At 44.6% G+C, this 21847-nt stretch overlaps 2 protein-coding genes across 4 annotated transcripts in view; one reads left to right on the top strand and one right to left on the bottom strand.

The window, feature by feature from the left end:
* Znf569 (zinc finger protein 569) overlaps nucleotides 1–21847 on the top strand; it is a 60321-nt gene that overhangs the window by 30490 nt on the left and 7984 nt on the right. The window contains exon 1 of one of the 2 annotated variants that reach the window (XM_032893966.1): nucleotides 18519–18788. The exons of the other annotated variant lie outside the window; for it this stretch is intronic. Coding sequence (XP_032749857.1) covers nucleotides 18717–18788 — 72 coding nt within the window. The 5' untranslated portion in view covers nucleotides 18519–18716. Of the gene's footprint in view, nucleotides 1–18518; nucleotides 18789–21847 lie in introns of those variants that run through there. 2 annotated transcript variants of the gene reach the window in all.
* Nucleotides 3799–14754, bottom strand: LOC116892341 (zinc finger protein 383-like). 2 transcript variants are annotated; one of them, XM_032893980.1, is made up of 5 exons: nucleotides 14470–14754; nucleotides 12734–12798; nucleotides 7991–8117; nucleotides 7596–7694; nucleotides 3799–5953 (listed from the first exon to the last, which is right to left on the bottom strand). In XM_032893980.1, exons 1-5 carry the CDS (start codon nucleotides 14591–14593, stop codon nucleotides 4779–4781), a joined length of 1590 nt encoding a protein of 529 aa, XP_032749871.1. In that variant the 5' UTR covers nucleotides 14594–14754; the 3' UTR covers nucleotides 3799–4778. The 2 variants fall into 2 exon arrangements, with proteins under 2 accessions (XP_032749871.1, XP_032749872.1); XM_032893981.1 differs by having other exon boundaries at nucleotides 7596–7691; nucleotides 14470–14753.

Genomic DNA, 21847 nt, shown 5'->3' on the forward strand with positions numbered 1-21847 from the left:
CAGGGCATGGTGTCGCACACCTTTAGTCCCAGCACTTGGTAGGCAAAGACAGTGGCATCTCTGTGAATTGGAGGCTAGCCTGGTCTACATATAGATCCAAGCTGACTAGAACTAAATAGACCCTCATAAAGCAACATGAGTATTAAGAGAACCAACAGTATGTTACCCGCTTCTGCTCCCAAGTGCTGGGTTTAAAGGTGCGAGACACCTATTCTGCTCTGCCCATTGATTAAAAAAACATTTTGTGTCTCTCTGTGTGTGTGTGTGTTAAGGTTTGCTCTGTTGCTATGTATTCTAATTCTAACTTCTATCCCCAAAGGTCTCGTTGCCTAGGAGTAAATTCTCATGGCTATCAGATTTTATTGTGCAAAACCTTTTCCTTAATTTAAAATTATTGGTTAAAAATGGCTATAGCCAGTTACTGGAGGGATTAGAGGAAGGTGGGTTTTGAGTTGCCTGGCTGGGGGCGGCAGAGCCAGGAGAGAGAAGAAAGGACACGGGGAGAGGAGGAAATCACCATGAGAGAGGGGGCCATGAGCATATGGCCAGGAGAAAGAGCAAGTATTTGGGGTACACCAATGGGGAAGTAGTCGGGCAAGCAGTTAGAAAAGTTACCCCCCTCCACTAGTAACTGTCAAAGTCAAATAAAATAACCATAGTCTGAGTCTCATTCGTTCGTACACAGGGACAGGCTTAAACGGTTCAATTACGTGTGTGTGTGTGTGTGTGTGTGTGTGTGTGTGTGTGTGTGTGTGCAGTGTGCTGCCTGAAGAGGCCAAGAGAGGGCATCTGACTCCATGGAGCTGGAGTTAGAGGCAGCTGTGAGCTGTCTGACATGGGTGCTAAAATCCAAACTCAGGTCCTCTGGAAGAGCAGGTTTCTTCTTTGCTTAGACCACCAATGTCTACTTCAGTGTGGTGGAGTATTGCAAGAGCTGGAGACTATAATGTCCTATGTCCTGTCTTCCCAGAGTCAAATGCCCCCCTCCCCCATCATGCTTTACTAATACAGCCTTTTGGCAGCAACTCCATTTGTGAGTCGCTATTTTGAAGAATGAAGCGCACTGAAAGTAAACCCACGATAATTGATGAAAGCTGAGAGTCATTGCTATTTCCCTCAGATACTGATGCATTAGTTTATCATGTGCAGTGTCTAATAGCCCACAGGCTCTGTGTGGCCTTTTCTATTGTACTTATAATAGAAAATATCAAAAATAAAGAAAAGTGGAGAGTGGTGGCACATGCTTTTAATTTCAGCATTTGGGAGGCAGAGGCAGTGAATCTGTGGGTCTGGGACCAGCCTGGTGTGTATATTGTAGTTGTATTGTGTAGGGGTGTATTGTATTAATCCACTCTAATATCCCCAGCAGCGTAGGCACGAGTTCCTTGCTAGCTGCCCCAATGTTCTGGATTCTCGAATGAAAGACGCACGCACGCACACACGCACGCACACACACCCTTATATTTAATATGCCTAAACAGTTCAATGGTTGGGTCACTCACAAAATTCTCTGCTGCTAACACCTCCCCTCCAATACTCCTGAATTATTACTTACTAAAATCTATATCCCATCTTTGCTACCCCAGACCCGGTGCCGTCCCCTGTCCTCCTTGGGCCGCTCCTCCCTGGCCCTCACAAGATTGTACCTGTTCCCTTCCGTAGCTCTCCAACCGGGTCCTTCTGTTTCCCCCGCAGGGCAGTTCTGCCTCTTCCTGGGTGGTTCCCTTGCCCTCCAATCCTAAAGCCCCGCCTCTGTCTCCCTGCTCAGCCATTGGCTGTGGGCAACTTTATTTGCCAATCAGAACCAGCTGGGGGTAGGGACAGCTTCTCATATGCAGAATTCTCCTGCAAATTTGGGAACCCATAACACGAGCATTAAACCAAATCTCCACAACGCTTATGAAGTTCCAGGCCAGCCAGAGCTATATAGTAGGGCCCTGTCTCAAAACAAATACAAAAAAGCTTTTGGAAAATAGTTCTTAAGAGTTACACTTCTGCCGGGCAATGCTGGTGCTTATCTTTGTTCCCTATGCTCAGGAGGCAGAAGCAGGAAGATCTCAGAGTTCAAGGACAGCCTGGTCTACAAAGTGAGCTCTAGGACAGCCAGAGTTATACAGTGAAACACTATTTCAAAAAAAAAAAAAAATGTCCCTTTTCTTTTAAAATGTTTCTTTTAATGTCTCCGATTCTTACAAACAGAAACCAGTTCTCCCTGCCAGCCCTCTTCCCAGTTTCCAACCCAGACACTTGGAATGTTTCTCCCAGCCGTTCCTCCCTCAGTTCCGTACAGTGTGCTTCGACAGTCTCTCCTCACAGTTTCCCCAGTACTAGCAGTTCTGAACTGTAACAGCTGTGCCAGCCTCTCTGCTCAGCTCGCGTCTCCTGACTCGGCCGTCACCAGCTGTCTTCTCTCCTCACTCTGCTGGTTCAGTTCACTTTCAACTGTCTCCTAAGAATATCTTCTCTGGCTCAGCTCAGGTCCTCCTGGCTCAACAGTCTATTTTCACGATCAATCTCATTTCTTCTCGTCAGCCCTACTCAGTCTTCTTTCTTCCTGCACCATCTTCTCTCTGACCCTATGCTTTGGTCGCCCGGACCCTACACCCTTCTCTTTCAGCCTCTGATGGCTTTTTATAGCTTTTCCTGTTCCCAGAAGTCCAAGAGGCCACTGACACTGAAGGTCACAGGGTCAAGTTCTCTTTTTTTTTTTTTTTTTTTTTTTCTTTTTTCGAGCTGGGGACCGAACCCAGGGCCTTGCGCTTCCTAGGTTCTACTACTGACTAAATCCCCAGCCCTCAAGTTCTCTTAAGAGGGGCTAGTTGTCTATCAACTTGAGAGTCCCTCCTTTCCCGAGGTTATGTAAGCAGTAAGGACTGAGCCCACTGAGCCGCCTGGAAGAGCTAACCTCTGACTGGTCCGGCTGCCTGCAAGTTCTTCAGTATGGTCCGTGTTTTCAGCTTTCGTGAGTTGTAGCTCCTCCTGGGATGACCATTTGGTGGCGCAGCTGTCTCTGAGTCCTTCTGCTCTTGTAACCTTTCACCCATGCTTCCACATGCAACTCCATTCCAATAAAACTCACTAGTTCACTGCCGAGCTTTCAGGACGACATCCTTTGGTGTGTCATTGGGTCCCTATCTGAGGTGAACAGTACTTGGTCAAACCTCCCCAGGAATACTGCCACACAGTGCTCCTATGTTTTCTGCTTTGGAGAATAAGGAAAACTAATCTCATCTCTTCCTGCTGTTTTGATAGCTGTGACTTCAACTATCCACCAAAACTTTCCAGAATTTCAGACGGATGTTATTTCTACAACATTAAAAATTAAGTCTGAAGCTGGGTGTAATGGCACACCTTTAATCCCAGCACTCAGGAGGCAGAGGCAGGCAGATCTCTGTTTTCCAGGCTCACCGGGTCTACACAGTGAGTTCCAGTCCAGCCAGAGCTACAAAGTAAAACCTGCTGAGAGAGAGGGGTGGGGAGGGAGATGCCTAGACAAAGACTATCCACAATGCCCTTCCCCACTTGTAACTCAATAAGCAGTAGATGGAAGGCTTTATTTCGTAATTATTTCTTTTCCATCACAAAGTCTCAGTTTTGATAATGGTATGTGGCAGTTAAAAGGAATTTTCCTGAAGCTGGGAGAAATGGGTTAGCGGTAAACACTAGCTCAGAATTCACCAGTGAGGGCTGGACCACAGCTCAGGGGCAGTGCTTGTCTACCACACACAAAGCCCTCGTTTCCATCCCCACCCCAAACACCCTTTCCACAAATCATAAAGAAAATTAGGAAACTGAGTATACAAATGACAACAGAGAAATCTTTTATTAAACCCATGCTGTATGCTAGGAACAGATCTATAAGTTCTATTTGAGTTCACTGAGTTCTTACAGCAAACCAATACATACATATGATTAAATATGTAAAAGAGGAAATACACTGGTAACATGTAAGAAAAAAATCAGGAAAATAAGACTTTCCTAACTGTAATTACCTTTCTGGTATGACATTAGGATAGGGTCAATGAAAAGGTAAACAAAATAGCATACAAGGAGAAAGTAAATTCAGCATTAAATGGTCTCATTTTAAGAGAAACAAAACATCAGACATCCAAATGTAAGTGTGGAGTCATATTAATGGAGACAGCTTTTATAAATGCAAAAATTCAGAAGCAACCATAACATGAAAAATAGTAATTTAAAAGTTATTAAGTAAATCTTTAAAATTAGAATCTGTATCTGCTGTAAAGGCAATTACAAAGATGATTTTTTAGCATGATAAAAGCAGACGAAGGAAGAACACAGATACCATAACCACACATTCAGCAAAACTGGTTCTACCAATTTGATAGTCGTCATCTATAATCAATACAATCACAGTTCATCCTCATGTCTGAGCTTCAGAATTCCTACTTTTCTCTTTTTCCTCACTTATAATAAAAAAAAAGTAAAAACAAGCTCATGGGACACAGCAGTACAGCCGGCAGCACCTCAGATCCAACCCTGGAGCTCCACGAGGGACTTAACTGAGTAACGCTTACACAGTTAAAACACTGTGTTGTGAGCACAAGCACCAGGAACAGTCTGGACAACAAAAGATAGACCTATGAATATGAGCAAACATAAACAACAGGAAGGCAGACCTCCAAGCAAGGAGCATTGGTGTGGGATGAGACAATACATGTAGGCTTGGAACTCAGAACCTATAGTCAGAAAATTCAGATGAAAATGTAAATATCTAGTCAACAATGTCAGAGAGCACCTCTCCAGCTTGAATTTTATCATTCATTAGAGTGAACTTCCTGATGGCGAATAAGTTCTGACTCATTACTAAACGTCTTCCCACATTCATTACAGCTACAGGGCTTGTCGTCACGGTGAGTTCTCAGATGCCGGGTAAGGTTTGAGCATTTATTAAAGGCCTTTCCGCATTTATTACATTCGTATGGTTTTTCATCTGAGTGGACTCTCTGATGTTGAAAAAGCTGTGAGTTCTGAGTGAAGGCCTTCCCACATTCAAGGCATTCAAAAGGCTTCTCGCCAGCATGGATTCTTTGATGTTGCCGAAGTTGTGAGCTCTGGGTGAAGGCTTTCCCACAGTCCTTGCACTCATAGGGTTTCTCCCCAGTGTGGATTCTCTGATGATTTGTAAGGGCTGAGCCACTACTGAAGGCCTTCCCACATTCCTTGCACTCATAGGGTTTCTCCCCAGTATGGATTCTCTGGTGCTGAACAAGCTTTGAGCTCTGGGTAAAGGCTTTGCCACATTCCTTACACTCATAAGGTTTCTCACCTGTATGAACTCGCACATGCTGGAAAAGCTGCGAGCTCTTTGTAAAAGCTTTCCCACACACTTTGCACGCATATGGCTTCTCACCGGTGTGAATTCTCTGATGGTCGATGAGATTTGAGCAGTAGCTAAAGGCTTTCCCGCAGTCCTTGCATTCATAAGGTTTCTTACCAGTATGTATTCTCTGATGCTGAGAAAGGTATGAGCTACAACTGAAGGCCTTCCCGCAGTCTTTGCATTCAAAGGGCTTTTCACCAGTGTGAATTTTCAGATGCCGAGTAACATGTGACCCACAACTGAAGAATTTCCCACACTCCTTACATTCGTAAGACTTTTCACCAATATGAATTCTCTGATGTTGAATAAACTGTGAGTTCTGGGTAAAGACCTTTCTACATTTCTTACATTCATAGGGTTTCTCGTCATTAATGATCTGATGTAGGGTCAGGAAAGTCTGCTGAACAAACGTGGGCATGTACTCACGGGCCAGTGGCTCTTGGCTTCCATGTCCATTTTGAAGCTGGCTTCCACATTCCAAGACATCTCTGAAACCGGGGTAGTCCAGGCCTTGCTTCGTAAGCCTCATGAACTCCCTCTGGCAGGATTCTAGTTCATAAACTTCCTTCTTTAGAGATAATAACTTGCTTTCGCACATTGACTCCAGAGCTGAAAGAAAAGTAACAAATATTCTTTTCTACTCTTATTTGAAAAAAAACTAAACTTTCATTTGGGAATGAGAAAAGGAAGTGAATATACTGTCTTGTAAGGAAATGACACAGGCTCTTACAGAGATCTAAAATGGAGAAGGACAAAGAGCACAGGTCAATTAACAAGATGTGCATGGAAACAGGGGAGACCACGGTGGACGTAAGTCACCCACAAGCACTGTCTTGTTTTGGAGACAGGGTTTCTCTGTGTAGCCCTGGCTATCCCGGAACTTGATCTATAGACCAGGCTGGCCTCAAACTCCTAGGGATCAGCCCGCCTCTGCCTCCTCAGACTGGGTTAAAGGCATGAGCTACCAACAATGCTTCTTAAATATGGATGTAGGTCAGAATAGTTTGGAGAAAAAAAGCACTGGGCACAAGACACGAAAAAAAAAATAAAACAAATAATGTATTCAGTCTTCTGTTCATTTTTTGTTGTTGGTGGTGTTTTGAGACAGGGTCTCACTATCTAGCCCTGATTGGCCTTGAATTCAAGAGATCCTTTGCCTCCCAATGCAAGGACTAAAGGAATGTCTCCCGAGACAAGGTCTTAGTACATAGCTCTGCCTGGATTTGATCTCTGGATTATCTTTCCCCAGGCTCTCTAGTGGCTCTCCAGTGCTAGGATTGTAAGCACACACTGCCACACTCATCTCTGTCCTGGTTTCCTGCCGTGGGACTTCAAAGAACCTTGGGACTCCGAATGACAGCAGTGTATTTGCACTGCTACCAAGGCAATTCACCATAGGCCTTCAAGAGCCTCGGGATTGGTTCTGGAAAGACGGCCCAGTGGGTAAGAATGTGGGCCGCTACTGCAAAGGACTTTGGTTCAGTTCCCAGTGCCCACAGAGCTGCTTACAAACACCCGGGACTCTAGCTCCAGAGGGTTTTATGAAGTCTTCTGACCATGGGCACCAGTCCACAACTGGTGGTGCACACGCCACACACACTCAGGCCCATCAATACAAAACAACACATCTTTAAAAGAAAGAAAAAGCTTTAGTCTTGAATCAGGTTCTTAGAAGGTTGGGAATTTAGGTATCTGACTTCTGGATGGAGGAGAGAAGGTAAGACAGAGAAGCCAGTTATATAATCGTACCTATGACAAAACCAAACCAAACTTGATGACCTGTGTCTGATCCTCAGGACCAACACCATGCACAGAGAGAACGAACTCTTACAGTTGTCCTTTGACCCCCAAACACTCAATCCATGCCATAAAAAAAAAATGAAACAAAAAAATATGCTTTTTTTTTTATAAAAAAAGAATTTGCTTTTCTCACTTAGACCTAGGTTTTTGGCAGAGGCTTACAAAATAATCACCGAGGGGCTGGAGAGATGGCTCAGCTGTTAAGAGCACTGGCTGCTCTTCTAGCGGTCCTGAGTTCAATTCCCAGCAACCACGTGGTGGCTCACAACCATCTACAACGGCATCTGATGCCCTCTTCTGGCTGCAGGTGTACATGCCAACAGAGCATTGTATACATAAGATAAACAAATAACCTGTAAAACAAGGTAACATGGGAGAGGTGCAGTTTCCTGGATCACCAGTGAGTCGTCCCTGTGGGCACCGCTCTGCTCAGTGCTTCTCTCTCACTTACCCGAGCACAGGCCTCTCGTAAGCTCTTTACCAACCATCCAGGGCTCTTTGCCTTGCTCCAATAAAGAGATCACCTGAGGCTTGGGAATGTGAAGTCCTGCTTACAAGAAAAGATACGGAACTTAGTTATGCTGTGGGAAACAGATGCAATCCCTCGATCACCAAGCAAGAGATGCCAAGACAGGAACAGCCAAGGACGAGGAAGAAGCGTCAGCCACGCCCACTGGACGGAACTGAACCTGTTTCCCAGGCTTCTTTTCCAGCCCAGCTGAAACCACTGATTTGCAACCAAGGAGCAGGAATTCAGGTGGCAAACTTGAAAGGCAGCTGAGCAGTTCCTTGAGGAAGCAGCAGGCGCTCCGGAGGCGGCTGCGCTGTTGGTCCAGGAGCCCTTACCCACTGAGAGCAGGTGGCTGTAGTTCTCCAGCATCACATCTTTGTACAGGGCCCTCTGCGCAGGGCCCAGGCACGCCCACTCCTCCTGAGAGAAGTCCAGAGACACGTCGCTGAACGCCACCTGTTTCTGAAACAATAAACACGCCCAGATGTACAACACAAAAGGCACTTCCAAAACCTCGGTGCTCCAGTTGTCAGCTGAGCGAATGAGCCATTGCATGACAGATGTCACCAAGGCCTAGCATCTCTGGATGTCTGTTCATCCAGAAACAGGACACAGAGCCAGGCATGGTGCTGCACGACTGTAATCCCAGCACCAGGGAGGGTAAGGCAGGAGGACTGATTTGGAGTTGAGCTCTCAGCCCAGGTTGCACAGAACTGGGGAGTTAGCTCCCGCATAGAGCACCTGATAATGCCCTGGTCAATGCCAACGCAAGAATCCACTTCTTATTAATACAAATTATTTTTCTGGTGGCCAAATGTTTGGATTTCTGACTGTACAATCTCAACAGCTTATACACACTGGTCAAACTTATTAGAATCACCCATTATCATATTATCATTCTTGTCCCTATCCGAAATAAATACAACGAAAGGTTCACATAGAAAACAGCATCACCCACATTTCCTATTGGACTTCAACTTGTTTCATAAATGCCATTGAGAGCCTCAGAGATCTGTACCTAAGATTCTCAAAGCCTCATAAGCTAGCAAATCTTTCAACATTAGAAACTACCACCCCCGCCTCCCATCCTCTATCACTGGAAACCGCTAGTTTGTAGACATGACTTTGGCTTCCCCGTGTGTCTCTCCAGCTAAGTGAATCCTTGCCGCCTCATCAGATCACAGCCCAGTCAGGACAAGTTTATTCTACCACTCCAGCTTACTTCCCGAGCACATTTCTCCTCTCCACTACGGTGCCTGGGAAAAGGCCAGGAAGAGATGATCAGTCATTTGCTGAATGAAAATACCAATGTTGCTCAAAAATGAGGGGCACTGAGGGATGATGGAGGATTAGCTGGCTAGAGAGTCAACAGGACCAGAACCTGGCAGGGCTCCTCATCAGCCACAAAGTCAGCACCTGAGTGTCTGGGCCACAGTATTCACACCACTGTACCCATCTCATATGGAAGGGATAATGGAGCGTCGGGTAAGTAAGACACGCCAGTTACCTCAGCTATGGTTTCAAGTGCTGTTGGATATGGCCATCGTACTCAAGGCTGTTCTGGAGCGAGGGAAGGTTCTGAGAGAGTAATACTGGGTAGGGAGCAAAGTACCCTAGAAACTACACTAGTCTTATCACGACTGCTTAAAGCAGTTAGATGAACACTGATACTTTCCTGTTAGAACTCTGGCGACTGACAACTGGAACAAATATTACTATCCTTTATTGTTACACTTGAAATAGGATCACAGTAGGTAGCCTTGGTGGGCCGGGAACTTGTTATGGAGAGCAGGCTGGCCTTGAACTCATAGAGATTGTCTGCTTCTGCATCCTAAGTGCTAGGATTGAGGCAGGCACCATCTTGTCCAGCTATTTTCTTTTAAACTATTCCCTTTATCTCTAGGGAAGCACTTGTCTCGATATGCAGTCTTAGGCACTGCAGCTGGAACTGCAGATCGATAAAACCATGTTGGGAAGTCAGCATCAAGTGAAATGCATGTGTAACTTATGGGCCAGCAATTTATGTACTAGGGATTTACATAAAACAAGAACTACACATTGCATATGTGCACTGAAAGACAAAGAATGTCCTGTTCACATGGCCTAACACTGAAAACAACTCAAATGATGATGACGACATAAGCTGTGCCACATGGGGTCTTGAACACAGTGAGCGCTGGCTTGGCCCTCACTCTGTAGTCTCACACTCCTGCTGCCTTAGCCTCCTGAGTCCTGAGATCACAGGTGCCACCTCACCTGACTTCTTACAACGAGAAGTTAGAGGGCAACGGTAATAAACAATTCTTAACTACATACAGCCACACGGGTGACTCTCACACCATTTATACCATAAACTATTAAATAACGCCTTCAAGAAATGCGAAATATACCCAGCAAAAGAAACCAAAAGAAGGTAGACATTTTGTGATTCCGTTTATATAAAATATAGTACAAGCAAGACTAACAGATACAGAAGACAAAATAAACATTATCCTTGGGGGAGGGAGAGAGAGCAAAAGAGAAGAACAGGAGTTCCGGAGTGCTGTCTCTGCTTAAATGAATGTGTGCATTCTTAAAAGATTTATTTACTTATTCATGTACATGGGTACACTGTTGCTGTCCTCAGACACATAAGACGGCATCAGATCCCATTACAGATGGCTGTGAGCCACCATGTGATTGCTTGGAATTGAACTCGGGACCTCTGGAAGAGCAGTCAGTGCTCTTAACCACTGAGCCATCTCTCCAGTCCAGTCTTATACTTCTAAAATTAATGTTTTCAATTGTGCACGAATGGAGGCCAGAGTGTGAGAGTGCTAGTTTTCTCATTCCAACACGTAGGTCACAGGGCTTGAACCTATGCCGTCAGGCTTGGCAGCAGGCACACTATTTGCTGAGCCGTCTTGCCAGACCTGTTTTCTTTAGATAGGATCTCATGTGTCTGTGAGGGCCTTAAGTTCACCAGGTCGCCAAGCATGGCCTTGAACTTCTAGTCTTTCTGCCTCTACCTCCCAAGTACTGGAATTATAGGACTGCACCTCTGTGGAGCCTTACTGTGGTGCTGGAGACTTGAACCGAAGGTCTCGTATAAACTAGGCAAGCACTCTCCACCTGAAGCGCATCCCTACCCTGTGTTATTGTTCTGAATCATCACCTACTACCTTCTTATTAGATTCACCCCACATTGCAGTACCAAAGAGTTGAAGGTTAGAAGACAACAGTGATAATTTTTATGAAGCACTGATGAAAATCTAACTTGTAAAAACCATATTGTAAATCGGTACATGTTGGAGGGATGGTTTTGTACAGTATGAAGTGTAGGCATAAGGTTTCTTGTTATTTATGATAAGGCAACCCTAGATTTTTTTTTTTTTTGAGACAAAAGAGTTTCAGTATATAGTCCTCAACATAGACCAAGCTAGCCTTAAACTCCCAGAAATCAGTCTGATTCTCATCTAGTAAATTCTGTCCTGATGCTGTTTGTTTTGAGACAGGCTTTTGCTGTGTAGCCTTGACTGTCCTAGAACTCACTATGTAGGCCAGGCTGGCCTCAAACTCAGAGAGGTCTATCTGCCTCTACCTCCTGAGTGCTGGGGTTAAAGGTATGTGCTACCATTGCCTGGCTTGGATTTTTAAAAGAAAAGCAGGATTCAAACCCTTGTACAGAACTTGGCACAGAGACTTATTCCAGTAACTCAGTACCCAGGAGGCTGAAGCAGGAGAATCCAGAGCAGCGGTTCTAGATAAGCAAATATCGTGCATATCAGATATTTACATTATGATTCATAACAGTAGCGAAATTACATTCATGAAGTACCAACAAAATAATTTTATGGCTGGGGGGGTCATCACGACATGAAGAACTGTATCAAAGGGGTGCAGCGTTAGGAAGATTGAGAATCACTGATTTAAAGCTTGGAGTCAGCCTGGGTTATACACCGAGGCCCTGTTTCAGAGCTAAATACAGCCAATTAAAAAAAAAAAAAACAGGGGCATGGCTCCAATTAAAAAAAAAGTTCAAAGCAACCACAAAACCATCTCTAAAGAGATCTGATGCCCTCTTCTGGTGTATCTGAAGACAGCTACAGTGTACTTATATATAATAAATAAATAAATCTTTTAAAAAAAAAAAAAAAAAAAAACTCAAAATGGGGGCTGAGTGCTGGCCTCCACTAGCACTGCTTGTATGTGGTGTTACACGGACATACATGCAGTTGCAGCTCAGGGAAATGCAGGCAGGGGAATTGGAAGTATGTGATCGTCCTCAGCTACATGCAGAGTTTGACACCAGCCTGTCTCAAAAGTCAAAAGGAAGCAAACAACAGCCGAACCACCCAACTGCCACACACAGTTTTCAGTCCGAATATACGAATGACTGATGCTGTAAGACCCCACCCTAGACCATAACGTGAAGGAACAGGGGTTATCTTTGTGTGGCAGAGATTTAACTTGGTCCTGTCTCCCAAATTCTTTGAAATAACCGTGTTATAGATACATGTTTAGAAAGAAACAAAAACTGAGCTGTCTAATGCCTAAATTAACACGTGACCATTAAACTGAAGGAAGTCAGGGAGAACACAGGCTGCGAGTGTCTTTGTCTGAGCTTCCTACCATTCTCATGGATGGAGGTTTGAAGAACCAGCTCACTTGTGAGGCTGTGTTAAGACATGGCGACATCTACATAGTTTAAAGCTGTTGTTAAGTTTTGCTGGGCCAGTGTCTCAGCTACTAACTTATCCTGACCTCTCCTTAATTCTGTCTCTCCAAGTGGTCCTTTCTCACTACCTGCTTCTACCAGTCCTGGAGACCTTCGGCCTCCACCTTTGCCTGGGGTAACTTGGCTTGCCTGGAAGTCCCACCCTCTTACTTCTTGCTCCCACTCCTGCTCTTTATTATGCAAAAAGCAACATTCTTTATTCAAAGTGTAGGCAGTGGAAGGTCACCTTACATACAACATTTATATATCCTGCTAGCCAGTTGTTACCAGCTCCAAATAACAATAGAAAAACAAGAACACACTTTTTTATAGCCAGAAAATACAGTATTTGTGGGTCATCCCAACAGAAACCCCAGTGTACCTTATGTTTGGCATGGTCCGCAGCCATTCCTCCTTTCTCCACTGGGTACCTCTGGAGGGGCAGAGCTGGGGAACAAAGAGTCGTGAAGTCCTAAGCCTTTTTAATAAAGGGCCACCCTAGAATCATACCTGTCACCCAGGGAGAAGTCTAGATTGTCATGATAATGTCTAGAGTCAAGAGAAGGAATGAAGCCTATGTTGTCCAATACTGGAATCTGTTCTCATCTCACTGGGGTCTCTTAGGACAGAAAACTGGAGTCACCCGGGCTGTCAGAGGCACACCGAATCTACAAACCCACAGCTGCTGTCAGTCACCCACCATGCAACCACATTGATTCCCACAAGCACGCCCTACCCAAACAATAGCATAATGTGTGGTTGCACACTCACAGTCACACATCCATCCTGCAACCACATCCACATTTATAGAACCCTTGGATCCAACACCACATCAAACCACTGTGCTACAAATGGTCTCAACAGCACACGCACTGCGGAGCCACACAATAGTCAAAATCACCTCGTTTGTCCTCCTGGAATTACACACTACACACGTTCAACAGAACAGAACAGCCGCTAAGACAGAAACACTGTCGGCTTGACATTCACATGCATCCTCCGATGATCGTGAGAATTCTGAAATTTTGGTTTCATTAAAATACACAGAAGTAAGGCTGGAGAGATGGCTCAGTGGTTAAGGGTACTGACTGCTCTTCCAGAGATCCTGAGTTCAATTCTCAGCAACCACACAGTGGCTCACGACCATCTGTAATGAGATCTGATGTCCGATTCTGGCGTGTCTGAAGACAGCGACAGTGTACTTATATATAATAAATAAATAAATCTTTAAAAAAAAAACCATAGAAATAGTCTAAGAGTATGTTTTTGTTTTAATGCCAGGTGTGGGGATCCTGGGCTACTCAAAGCAGCTGATTGACCTCCTGCTCTAGCAGAGGCACTGTTTTGCCAGCTCTAGATAGTTCCTGCAATTGTGTGACATTGGAAATTCTGAGAACTTTTTAGAGGGTACATAAATGCTAGGGTCCAGACAAGCAGGATTGGTGATTGTTGGTTGTTCAGAGGATCTGGTTACGGTTTCTTAATCGTTGCTCAGAGAAGAAACAAGAAGAAATAAATTACATACAAGGACCTCCCCTCCGCGCCCCCCCTCATCTATTTGTGGGGGGAGGAACCCACAAAGTAGCAAAGACCAGGTACATTCAACCAGGCTCATTGTACCACATAAAGTTACATAATCACACTCAAACAGCCTCAGTTACAGGCACCCAGTACACATAGTATACAAACATACACACTGCCCCTCTCAGATTATCAGTAAGCGTAATTACTGATTACCTGATATATCTCTCATACACAAGAGTTATACTGTTATACGCAATAGGTCCAAACACACGGGGACTCAATCGCACTTACCCGTACTGCCACAAAGTTATTAACCACATACTAATAAAGAAAATGGGCATACGTACACACACAGCTCTGCGCATGTTCACAGGTCATTGACACACCCACCAGGGAACCCTAAAAAATTATAGCCACGCACTCACGGAGTCCTAGGGTCACTTAAGGTCACATTTACACACAGCCAAAGCCTTACTGCTGCTCACCCGGCTAGACTAGCTCCTACTGACCTGACATCTCAGATACTGACTGGTATTTCCCTTCAGACCCCAGGGCCGCACCTTTGGAGCCTTAAAAAGGGCCTAGGCCGCTCACCGTACACTTTCCTGTCCCCGGACGATGAGGGTCCCGCAGGCAAAAGAAGGGGCTGCCTAGAAATTGCGGGCGCTTCTGGGAAATGTAGTCTGCGATGGGAACTGGCGGGGAAAATGGCAACCATTGTTGGATTTCCCGCCAGGGCACGGCCTGAGGCAGGCCGAGGATCTGGCTCCGCATTTGGAATTTTGTGCGGAAAATTCCTAGACAGAGATACAAACTGGGATCGAAACTCTCACAATACGTAGGGCAGACACCCTGGGCACGAGCCCCTTGCATCATTAGGGGCCAATCTCACCGAATCACTGTATGTTTTTTGGAGTAGGTTTGCGACGGAAGTTGTGTAGAGTCGCATGTGTCTCTGGGAAATGTAGTCTAGAAAAGGAACTGCGTGGCACTGGTCTCCTGGAACAAAGTTGCTGAAATGATTTCTGAGATACCACACCCTGAGTCTGGATATTTCTGGGCCTTGTAACTCACTGTAGCAATATTCAAGATGACGACAGATTCCCCGTCTTTCCCTTCTTTGTTGGCGAGGCCCAGCATAGGATTTTTATGATCCATTTAGGTGGCATAAAAAATGAATATTAGTTATTAAAATCTAGCAGATTTACAACGAATTGTAAACGAGTGGTTGTTCCCGAGGAGGTAGAGGGTTCTGTTATAGAGTAGTGAAAAAAATTGTCTTCGAATTTTTATTTATTTTGAGTCTGGGTCTTACTCTAGGCTGACCTGCGAGTCACTCAGTAGACTTGGTTTGCACTGAATTCATATAGATCAGTCTGTCCGTGTCTCACAAACACTTAGACTAAAGGGAAGGTCCAATACTAGGTACATTTTTTTGCTTTGGTGTTTATGGGACTCATTTCTACATAGGTATTTCCTTTCTTAGCTGAACAATATTGTTTTATGAGTTATATGTATGAGTTTGTATATCCAGTCACATGTTTGTGATTGTTGTGGTAATCTCTAGATTAATTGATTTTAATAAAGCAGATATAAGCATTCGTTTACAATTCTTTTATCTTTTTTTTCCCTTTTGGTTTTTCGAGACAGAGTTTTTCTGTGTAGCTCTGGCTGTCCCGGAACTCACTCTGTAGACCAGGCTGGTCTCGAACTCACAGATTCTGCCTGCCTCTACTTCTTTAGTGCTGGGATTAAAAGCATGTGCCACCATCACTGGCTTTTGTCAGTACTTTAAAAAGTTTTGTTTTTACTGTTTTTCTATATGGGTATGTGCTTTAATGCATACATATGTGTCTGTACAGGCCAAAAGGGGATGCCATATCACCAAGAGTTACAGACAGATTTGTGGGCTGCCTGTGGTGGAAACAGAACTCTGGTTCTAGGCAAGAGCAGTATGAGCACCTAATGCTTGAGACCCTGTTTCAGCTTGCAATGTCATTGTTGTGTGTGTGTGTGTGTGTGTGTGTGTGTGTGTGTGTGTGTGTGTGTGTTTAATTAGGTATTAAGGGGGTGGGCCATGGTATTAAACTAAGGCTTCATTTACACACTAAGGGCATCACTGTGTATAAATTATATTTTAATTTTAGGTGCTTTTAGTCACATGTTGGTCTTACTAAGTCCTTTCTTTCCTCCCTCCTGTCTCCCTACCTCCTTCTACATATCTCAGCTTGGCCTATCGCTTTATCCTGCCTGCAAATGTGAGCCACTATGCCTGGTATTAAGCTTAGAGTGGTGAATAACGGAAACGAGCGGGTTTTATGCCTGTATTCTACTCTGTCCTTCCAAAGAACATTCTGACCGCTCTATTCCCACCCACCCCCACCCCCGGCGGTATCTCCCAGGGGGTTTATCCCAGCTTCTACTCTATTTCCCAATGCGGTTTGTCCTATTTAAGATTTTGACATTCTTCCAGTTGCTTCTGATACTGGTTCTGATGCATCTTGGGGTTGCTGGTTTTTTTTTTCCTCAGGAGCAGAGTTCCATCCTGAATTGTCTACCTTTTTCATGAATGATTTTTCTATAAAGTGATTGTACCACCTTGATTTTTCCCCTCATATGGTTTCTCCCACAAGCCCTCAATTTTTTTCCTTCTTTGGCTGGATCCCCTGTACCGCATGGTTCTTCCAGCAGAGGGCGGGCAACTAGGTTTAAAGTATAACAGAACTCATGACCGCAAAGCTAGAGGAACCTCCTCCAATAGGATGATGCACAGACAAGGGCTACAGTGCTTGGATTTACGTTCTTTATCCCATTCTGTGTAATCTGGCTGGATAGCTATTCCTCTGCTGTACGGAATGCTTAAGTTTCAAAGATGGTGGCCTACGCGGCATCTCCGGGCGCGGCCATAGCCTCTTAAGGAATGGTATATAAAGGTTCTGCAAACTCTTTAGGCACCTAGTGGGCTGTTGGAGTCCTCCGGCGTCGCAGGTATCGCTGAGCATGCGCAGTACTAATAGCCAAGGATTTTTTTTCTTTTAAAGACCGGAAGTGACCTTGGTCTTTGAAGATGGTTCCCCTCCCCCTCTCCCCTCGCCTCCGCGCGGTTTCCATTGAAGTCTTAAGAGCAAGCACCTTGGAGGTGATTTCAACTAGAATTCTATGGAGTCAGTAATGTGTGTGTATGTTGCGAGTTAGTGACTGTATTGGGTACTGTCTGCTGTGTTGATGGTTGTCAGTGGTAAGGATTTCTCCGATCAATAACGGGATTCTGAGTTTTGGAGGAGGGAGGTTGGCCGGCCGGGTGACGTGTGACTGTCCTGACTTGTGAGTGATGTTAGGGAATGTGATGAGTGGCTGAGGGTCTGTAACACCCGAGAGCCTCTGGGGTCTGTGATCAGTTTGCTTTCTAACCCGAAAGTTTAGCTCATTAATTTTTAACGTTGGTTAATGTAAGAATTTATATTCTTACGTATTTATATGTAGACTTTTTATTGTTGATTAAATATAAATGGTTTTCTTTTTTAATTTATTTTCTTTGATCTAGGAGTCATTTGGAAATGCATTTTCCGTTTTAGATAATATCTCTGGGTAGTGGTCAGGTTGAAAAATGCTTTATGGTCTATATCGTAATCATTTTCATAAATGACTTCACATTGCATAAAAATTACCGCTCCCCAGTTGTATTGTGAGTTATATATCACATGGCCTTACAGTTTTGGTTTTGCTTTTTGTTTTTTGGAGCCCTGGATGTCCCAGAACTCACTGTATGTAGACCAGGCTGGTCTTGAACTCAAGAGATCCACCTGCCTCCAGAGTTCTGGGATTAAAGACCTGCACCACCACACCAGCAGACATTACAGATTTTTTTGTCTGCTTAGTTGTGGTGGAGGTATATTGCTCACAACAGAAAGGTGATTTGTCTATCTCTCCTTTGTTCATTTCTGGTTTATATGTTTGAAGTTATATAGTTACCAACACTTATGTGTATTTTTGCAAAATATGTTTATTCTTTTTTTTTTTTTGGTTCTTTTTTTTTTTCGAGCTGGGGACCGAACCCAGGGCCTTGCGCCTTCCTAGGCAAGCGCTCTACCACTGAGCTAAATCCCCAACCCCAAAATATGTTTATTCTTTGAAGATATGTATACAATGTATTTTCATCTCACCAACCCTTACTACCCCCTTCCAGTTATTTTTAGTAATAGGTATGACTAAGTATCTCCAGGATATTATTAGCAAATTCAGTGTCCACCATCAGTTTGTAAAAGAGCTTATTTTCACAAATATCTTTCCGTTTTGCAAGTTTTATATCTTTTGTCTAGTTTTTACACCTTGACTTTTTAAAAGCAATTGCTAGATTTCTTTTTTTTAATAAAACATTAGAACCTGTTGGCTTCCTGATGAAAATAATATATGTCAATATTTTAATTTGTGTTTTTTTTTTCCTTTTTTAAAAACAATTTATTTTATTTATATGAGTACAGTGTACCTATCTCCAGACACACCAGAAGAGGGCATCAGATCCTATTACACATGGTTGTGAGCCACCATGTGGTTGCTGGGATTTGAACTCAGGACCTCTGGAAGAGCAGTCAGTGCTCTTAACCACTGGGCCATCTCTCCAGTCCTTCTTTTGTTTTTGTTTTGTTTTAAATTGGGGATTGGACCCAAGACCTCAAGCATGCTAGGCAAATGCTCTAACCCTGGGTGTCTTGGTATCTCTGCGCAGCTCCAGATCTCCCACCACATTCCACAGCTCTTCTTCCTCGAAGTTCTGACTAAACTCCTAGAGGACTGCTAAGCATCTGGTTGCTGACAGAACACGGTCTGGACCCAGGGTGATCATGCCAACTGACTGGACTTCAACCCGGGAAGCTACATCATTGACCCCAGAAGATCCTGGGAGCTCCTGTGAGGTCAGAGGGTAGGGGTTTTGTGGGTGGGCATTCCTCCAGGAGTAGATGGCCCTGATTTGTCCTAGGAGTCTCAGAGGAGAAGCAGATAGGCCACAGGAGCAACTGGACCCCTAAACCTGCCCCTCAGGGAACCAATCTTGATCTATTTATTGAAAATCAAGAAACACCTGAGCAAATGTTCTCCACTCCAGAGGCAGTGAGGGCGGACCGTGATGAGTGACTGTTTTTTGTCATCCTGTGGTATTCATCTGTTGTCTGTGGATAAAATTCTTGGTAGAAATTACTTCCCTATAGGGTCTTTGAAGAAATGGCATCATTCCTTTTCCAATCGCCACACTGAGCACAAATATCCGCTTGCTTCCATTCTTCACGTTTCTGCTTCTCAGTAGGTCTCCAATTTTCATTTTTCCTCCTCCACGATTTTTTTTGCTGCTTTCCTTTTTGGGAAACATTGTCAACTTTGTCTCCTCCTCCTCTGTGGAGCCGCTGTTAACCGCTATCAACAGTTCATTTCAGGTTGCGGTTTTAAACATTGTACTCAGTGAGATGGCTCATTAGGTATGCTCGCCTGTGAGCTTGGAGACCCAAGTTCATTTCCTGCAACCACAGAAGTGAAGAGATCAGAGCCCACAGCCTTGCCTTCTGTCTCCATATTGCCACCACAGCACACAGAGGCCCTTTAGCTTGGGCTTGAAGGCTGCCAAGCGACACAATGCCAAGGTTTCTTCATCATACACAGCCTGCACCCCTACCTCAGCAGAGCGACCTTCATCAAGCATCTGATCTGTGGAGATCTCTCTACCTCTGCCTCTGTTTTGTGGTGCTGTCTCCCTCACCTCTTCTCTCCACCGTGAGATCCACTGTAAATGTGACACAGGTTCTCGTGTTGTCTTTGCCATAGTCTTCCAGTCTATGGGGGATTATTCTATTTTTAACAGCCCAAGAAGTCAGGATTTATTCTACAAATGGAGAATGCATTCCAAAATTAGTGACACTCTCCTTAAGTTTCCTCAGTTCTCACACATCCATGGGGTGCCATTCGAGCTCCCGATAGCCCTGTGATTGATTGATCATCACCTGGAGGGCTTTGTCGCACACTAACTGAGGAGACTAAATCTTGTTTTCTAATAACCTCCTGTTGGCTTTCCCTAATTTTATCTTCTGTTTCTACCTGAGTATCCTCCTTAATTGGAATTTGAAATTCCTCCCTTGAGGTCTGTGTCGACGCTGCTTCATATCTCTCCTTTTGTCGCTCCTGCTGCTGCTCGAGGCCCTGTAATCTCTGCTCAAGGTTCTGCTTCCACATTTTAATTTTTCTTTATATTATAATTCTGATATTCTGCTGTCCATTTTATTCTGATTGATTAATTTTAAAAGGTTCTCCTCCAAGCCCTGCTTCCAATCCTCATTATTTTTCTCTTTGTGGCTCAGCCTGGTCTGTGAGCTGCTGCATATTTTGTTCTAGCGTCTTTTCCAGCTCCTGTCTCCAGCCTTCATTTTCCTCTCTTTGTTCCTTATCATGACCTATAAATTCCTGTGCCTTTAGCTCTAGTGTTTCCCCTAAGGTCCGACCCTCCTGGGTCCCCTGCATGTTTGACCCTGCTGATGCATGTGGAAGCCTTTTGTTACTAACAGGAACACCCTGGCCCAGTAGACACACCTGGCCGTATACCTGGCCGTAATACCTGGGCGATGGTCCATTCCGTTCCTGTCTTTTGTTCTCAGTCTGTGTTCCTGGGACTTAGGCTTGTCTTCCTGGATTCCTCCCCAGTAAATTTGGGGCACATGCTTGTTCTTTTGTTCCTGAAGCCAGGTTTTTCCACTGTGCTTCCTGGGATTTTCCACCCTGTGAATTTGAGGTATACATTCAGTGAATAAAGCTACAGATTTGGCATTCTCTCTTAACAAGAATGACCCGTAGGTGTGTGTTTTTTAATCCCGCAGGCTTACACCCGGTGGTGCCGTGTTGGTACGGGCATTGACACCCTAATCCCTTTTCTAAGGCTTCTAAGTTTTTATCTTAGGACCCTGTCTTTTGAGAAGACATAGTAAACAATCTACTCAATATTGTGATAACTGTATCGACAAGGTATCAATTTCCTTTAAATCCACCCCTGTTGAACCATTCAAAATATCATTCCCTAAAACTCAAAAGGTAAAGGTATTTATTGTGTTTCTCATCTTTAAGTGTCTGTCTGTCTATCTATCTCTTTGTCTCTTTATTATCAATGTATAATTCTTTTTACTTAATTTGGAGTTTTTTGTACCTTTGTCCCTCTCCGCTCTTTGATCCAGGACACAGTGGTCCTCCCTTGTTCTTGTATTGACAAGGAGGGCCTAAGACCTGCTGCTTCTGTGCTTCTGAGCCAGCTCTGCCTTTTTTGTTTAGGTTGCAACCAGCATCGTGTGCACTGATCTCAGTCTGCAGTGCAAGCAGTTGGGGGAGTGGACAATGGGTCTGGCTGTCCCGTGTCCTATTTAGATGAGTGGGTATGGGGAAGCGAGCACAGGAGGGCTCCCTTGGTGGTAGGTGCCCAGGTCAGCCGACTCTATCTTCGAGAAGACTATTGCCTGCCCCCAAGGTCCCCTGTCCTTCGCTAGGATCAGGGAACACCAACTTTTTTGCAAAACTGGCATTGCCCAAGTCCCAGCTCAGGTTGGGGTGCTGCTCCTGGTTGCCCAGGTCTGCCTGGGGCATAGGAAGGGAGCATCTCAGCAGCTCTCTGTGGATGCACCCAGACCCACTCAGCTTTCAACCCACACGTTGCTGCAGGCCCTAAAGCACAGCCTGAGACATTTATTGGGGGTGGGAATGGGGGTGGACTTTTATCTCAGTTTAGTGGGGTTCTAAGGGATATGTTGGTGTGCCAATTTGTTGCAGTAATTTCCAACCCCAGTAAGCACGTATAAAAATGACACAACCCAGTTATATTTATAAGCTATGTGCCTAGATTGGGCACATCTATCACTATCCTAACTTATTCCTCAGCACTGGGACAGACCCTTTGCTCAGACTTGCAGTTTTTCTTGGTCACGTGGTTCTGTTCCGTGTAGGCTTC

This window comes from Rattus rattus, chromosome 2 (genome assembly GCF_011064425.1).
Source record: "Rattus rattus isolate New Zealand chromosome 2, Rrattus_CSIRO_v1, whole genome shotgun sequence".
Lineage (NCBI taxonomy): Eukaryota > Metazoa > Chordata > Mammalia > Rodentia > Muridae > Rattus > Rattus rattus.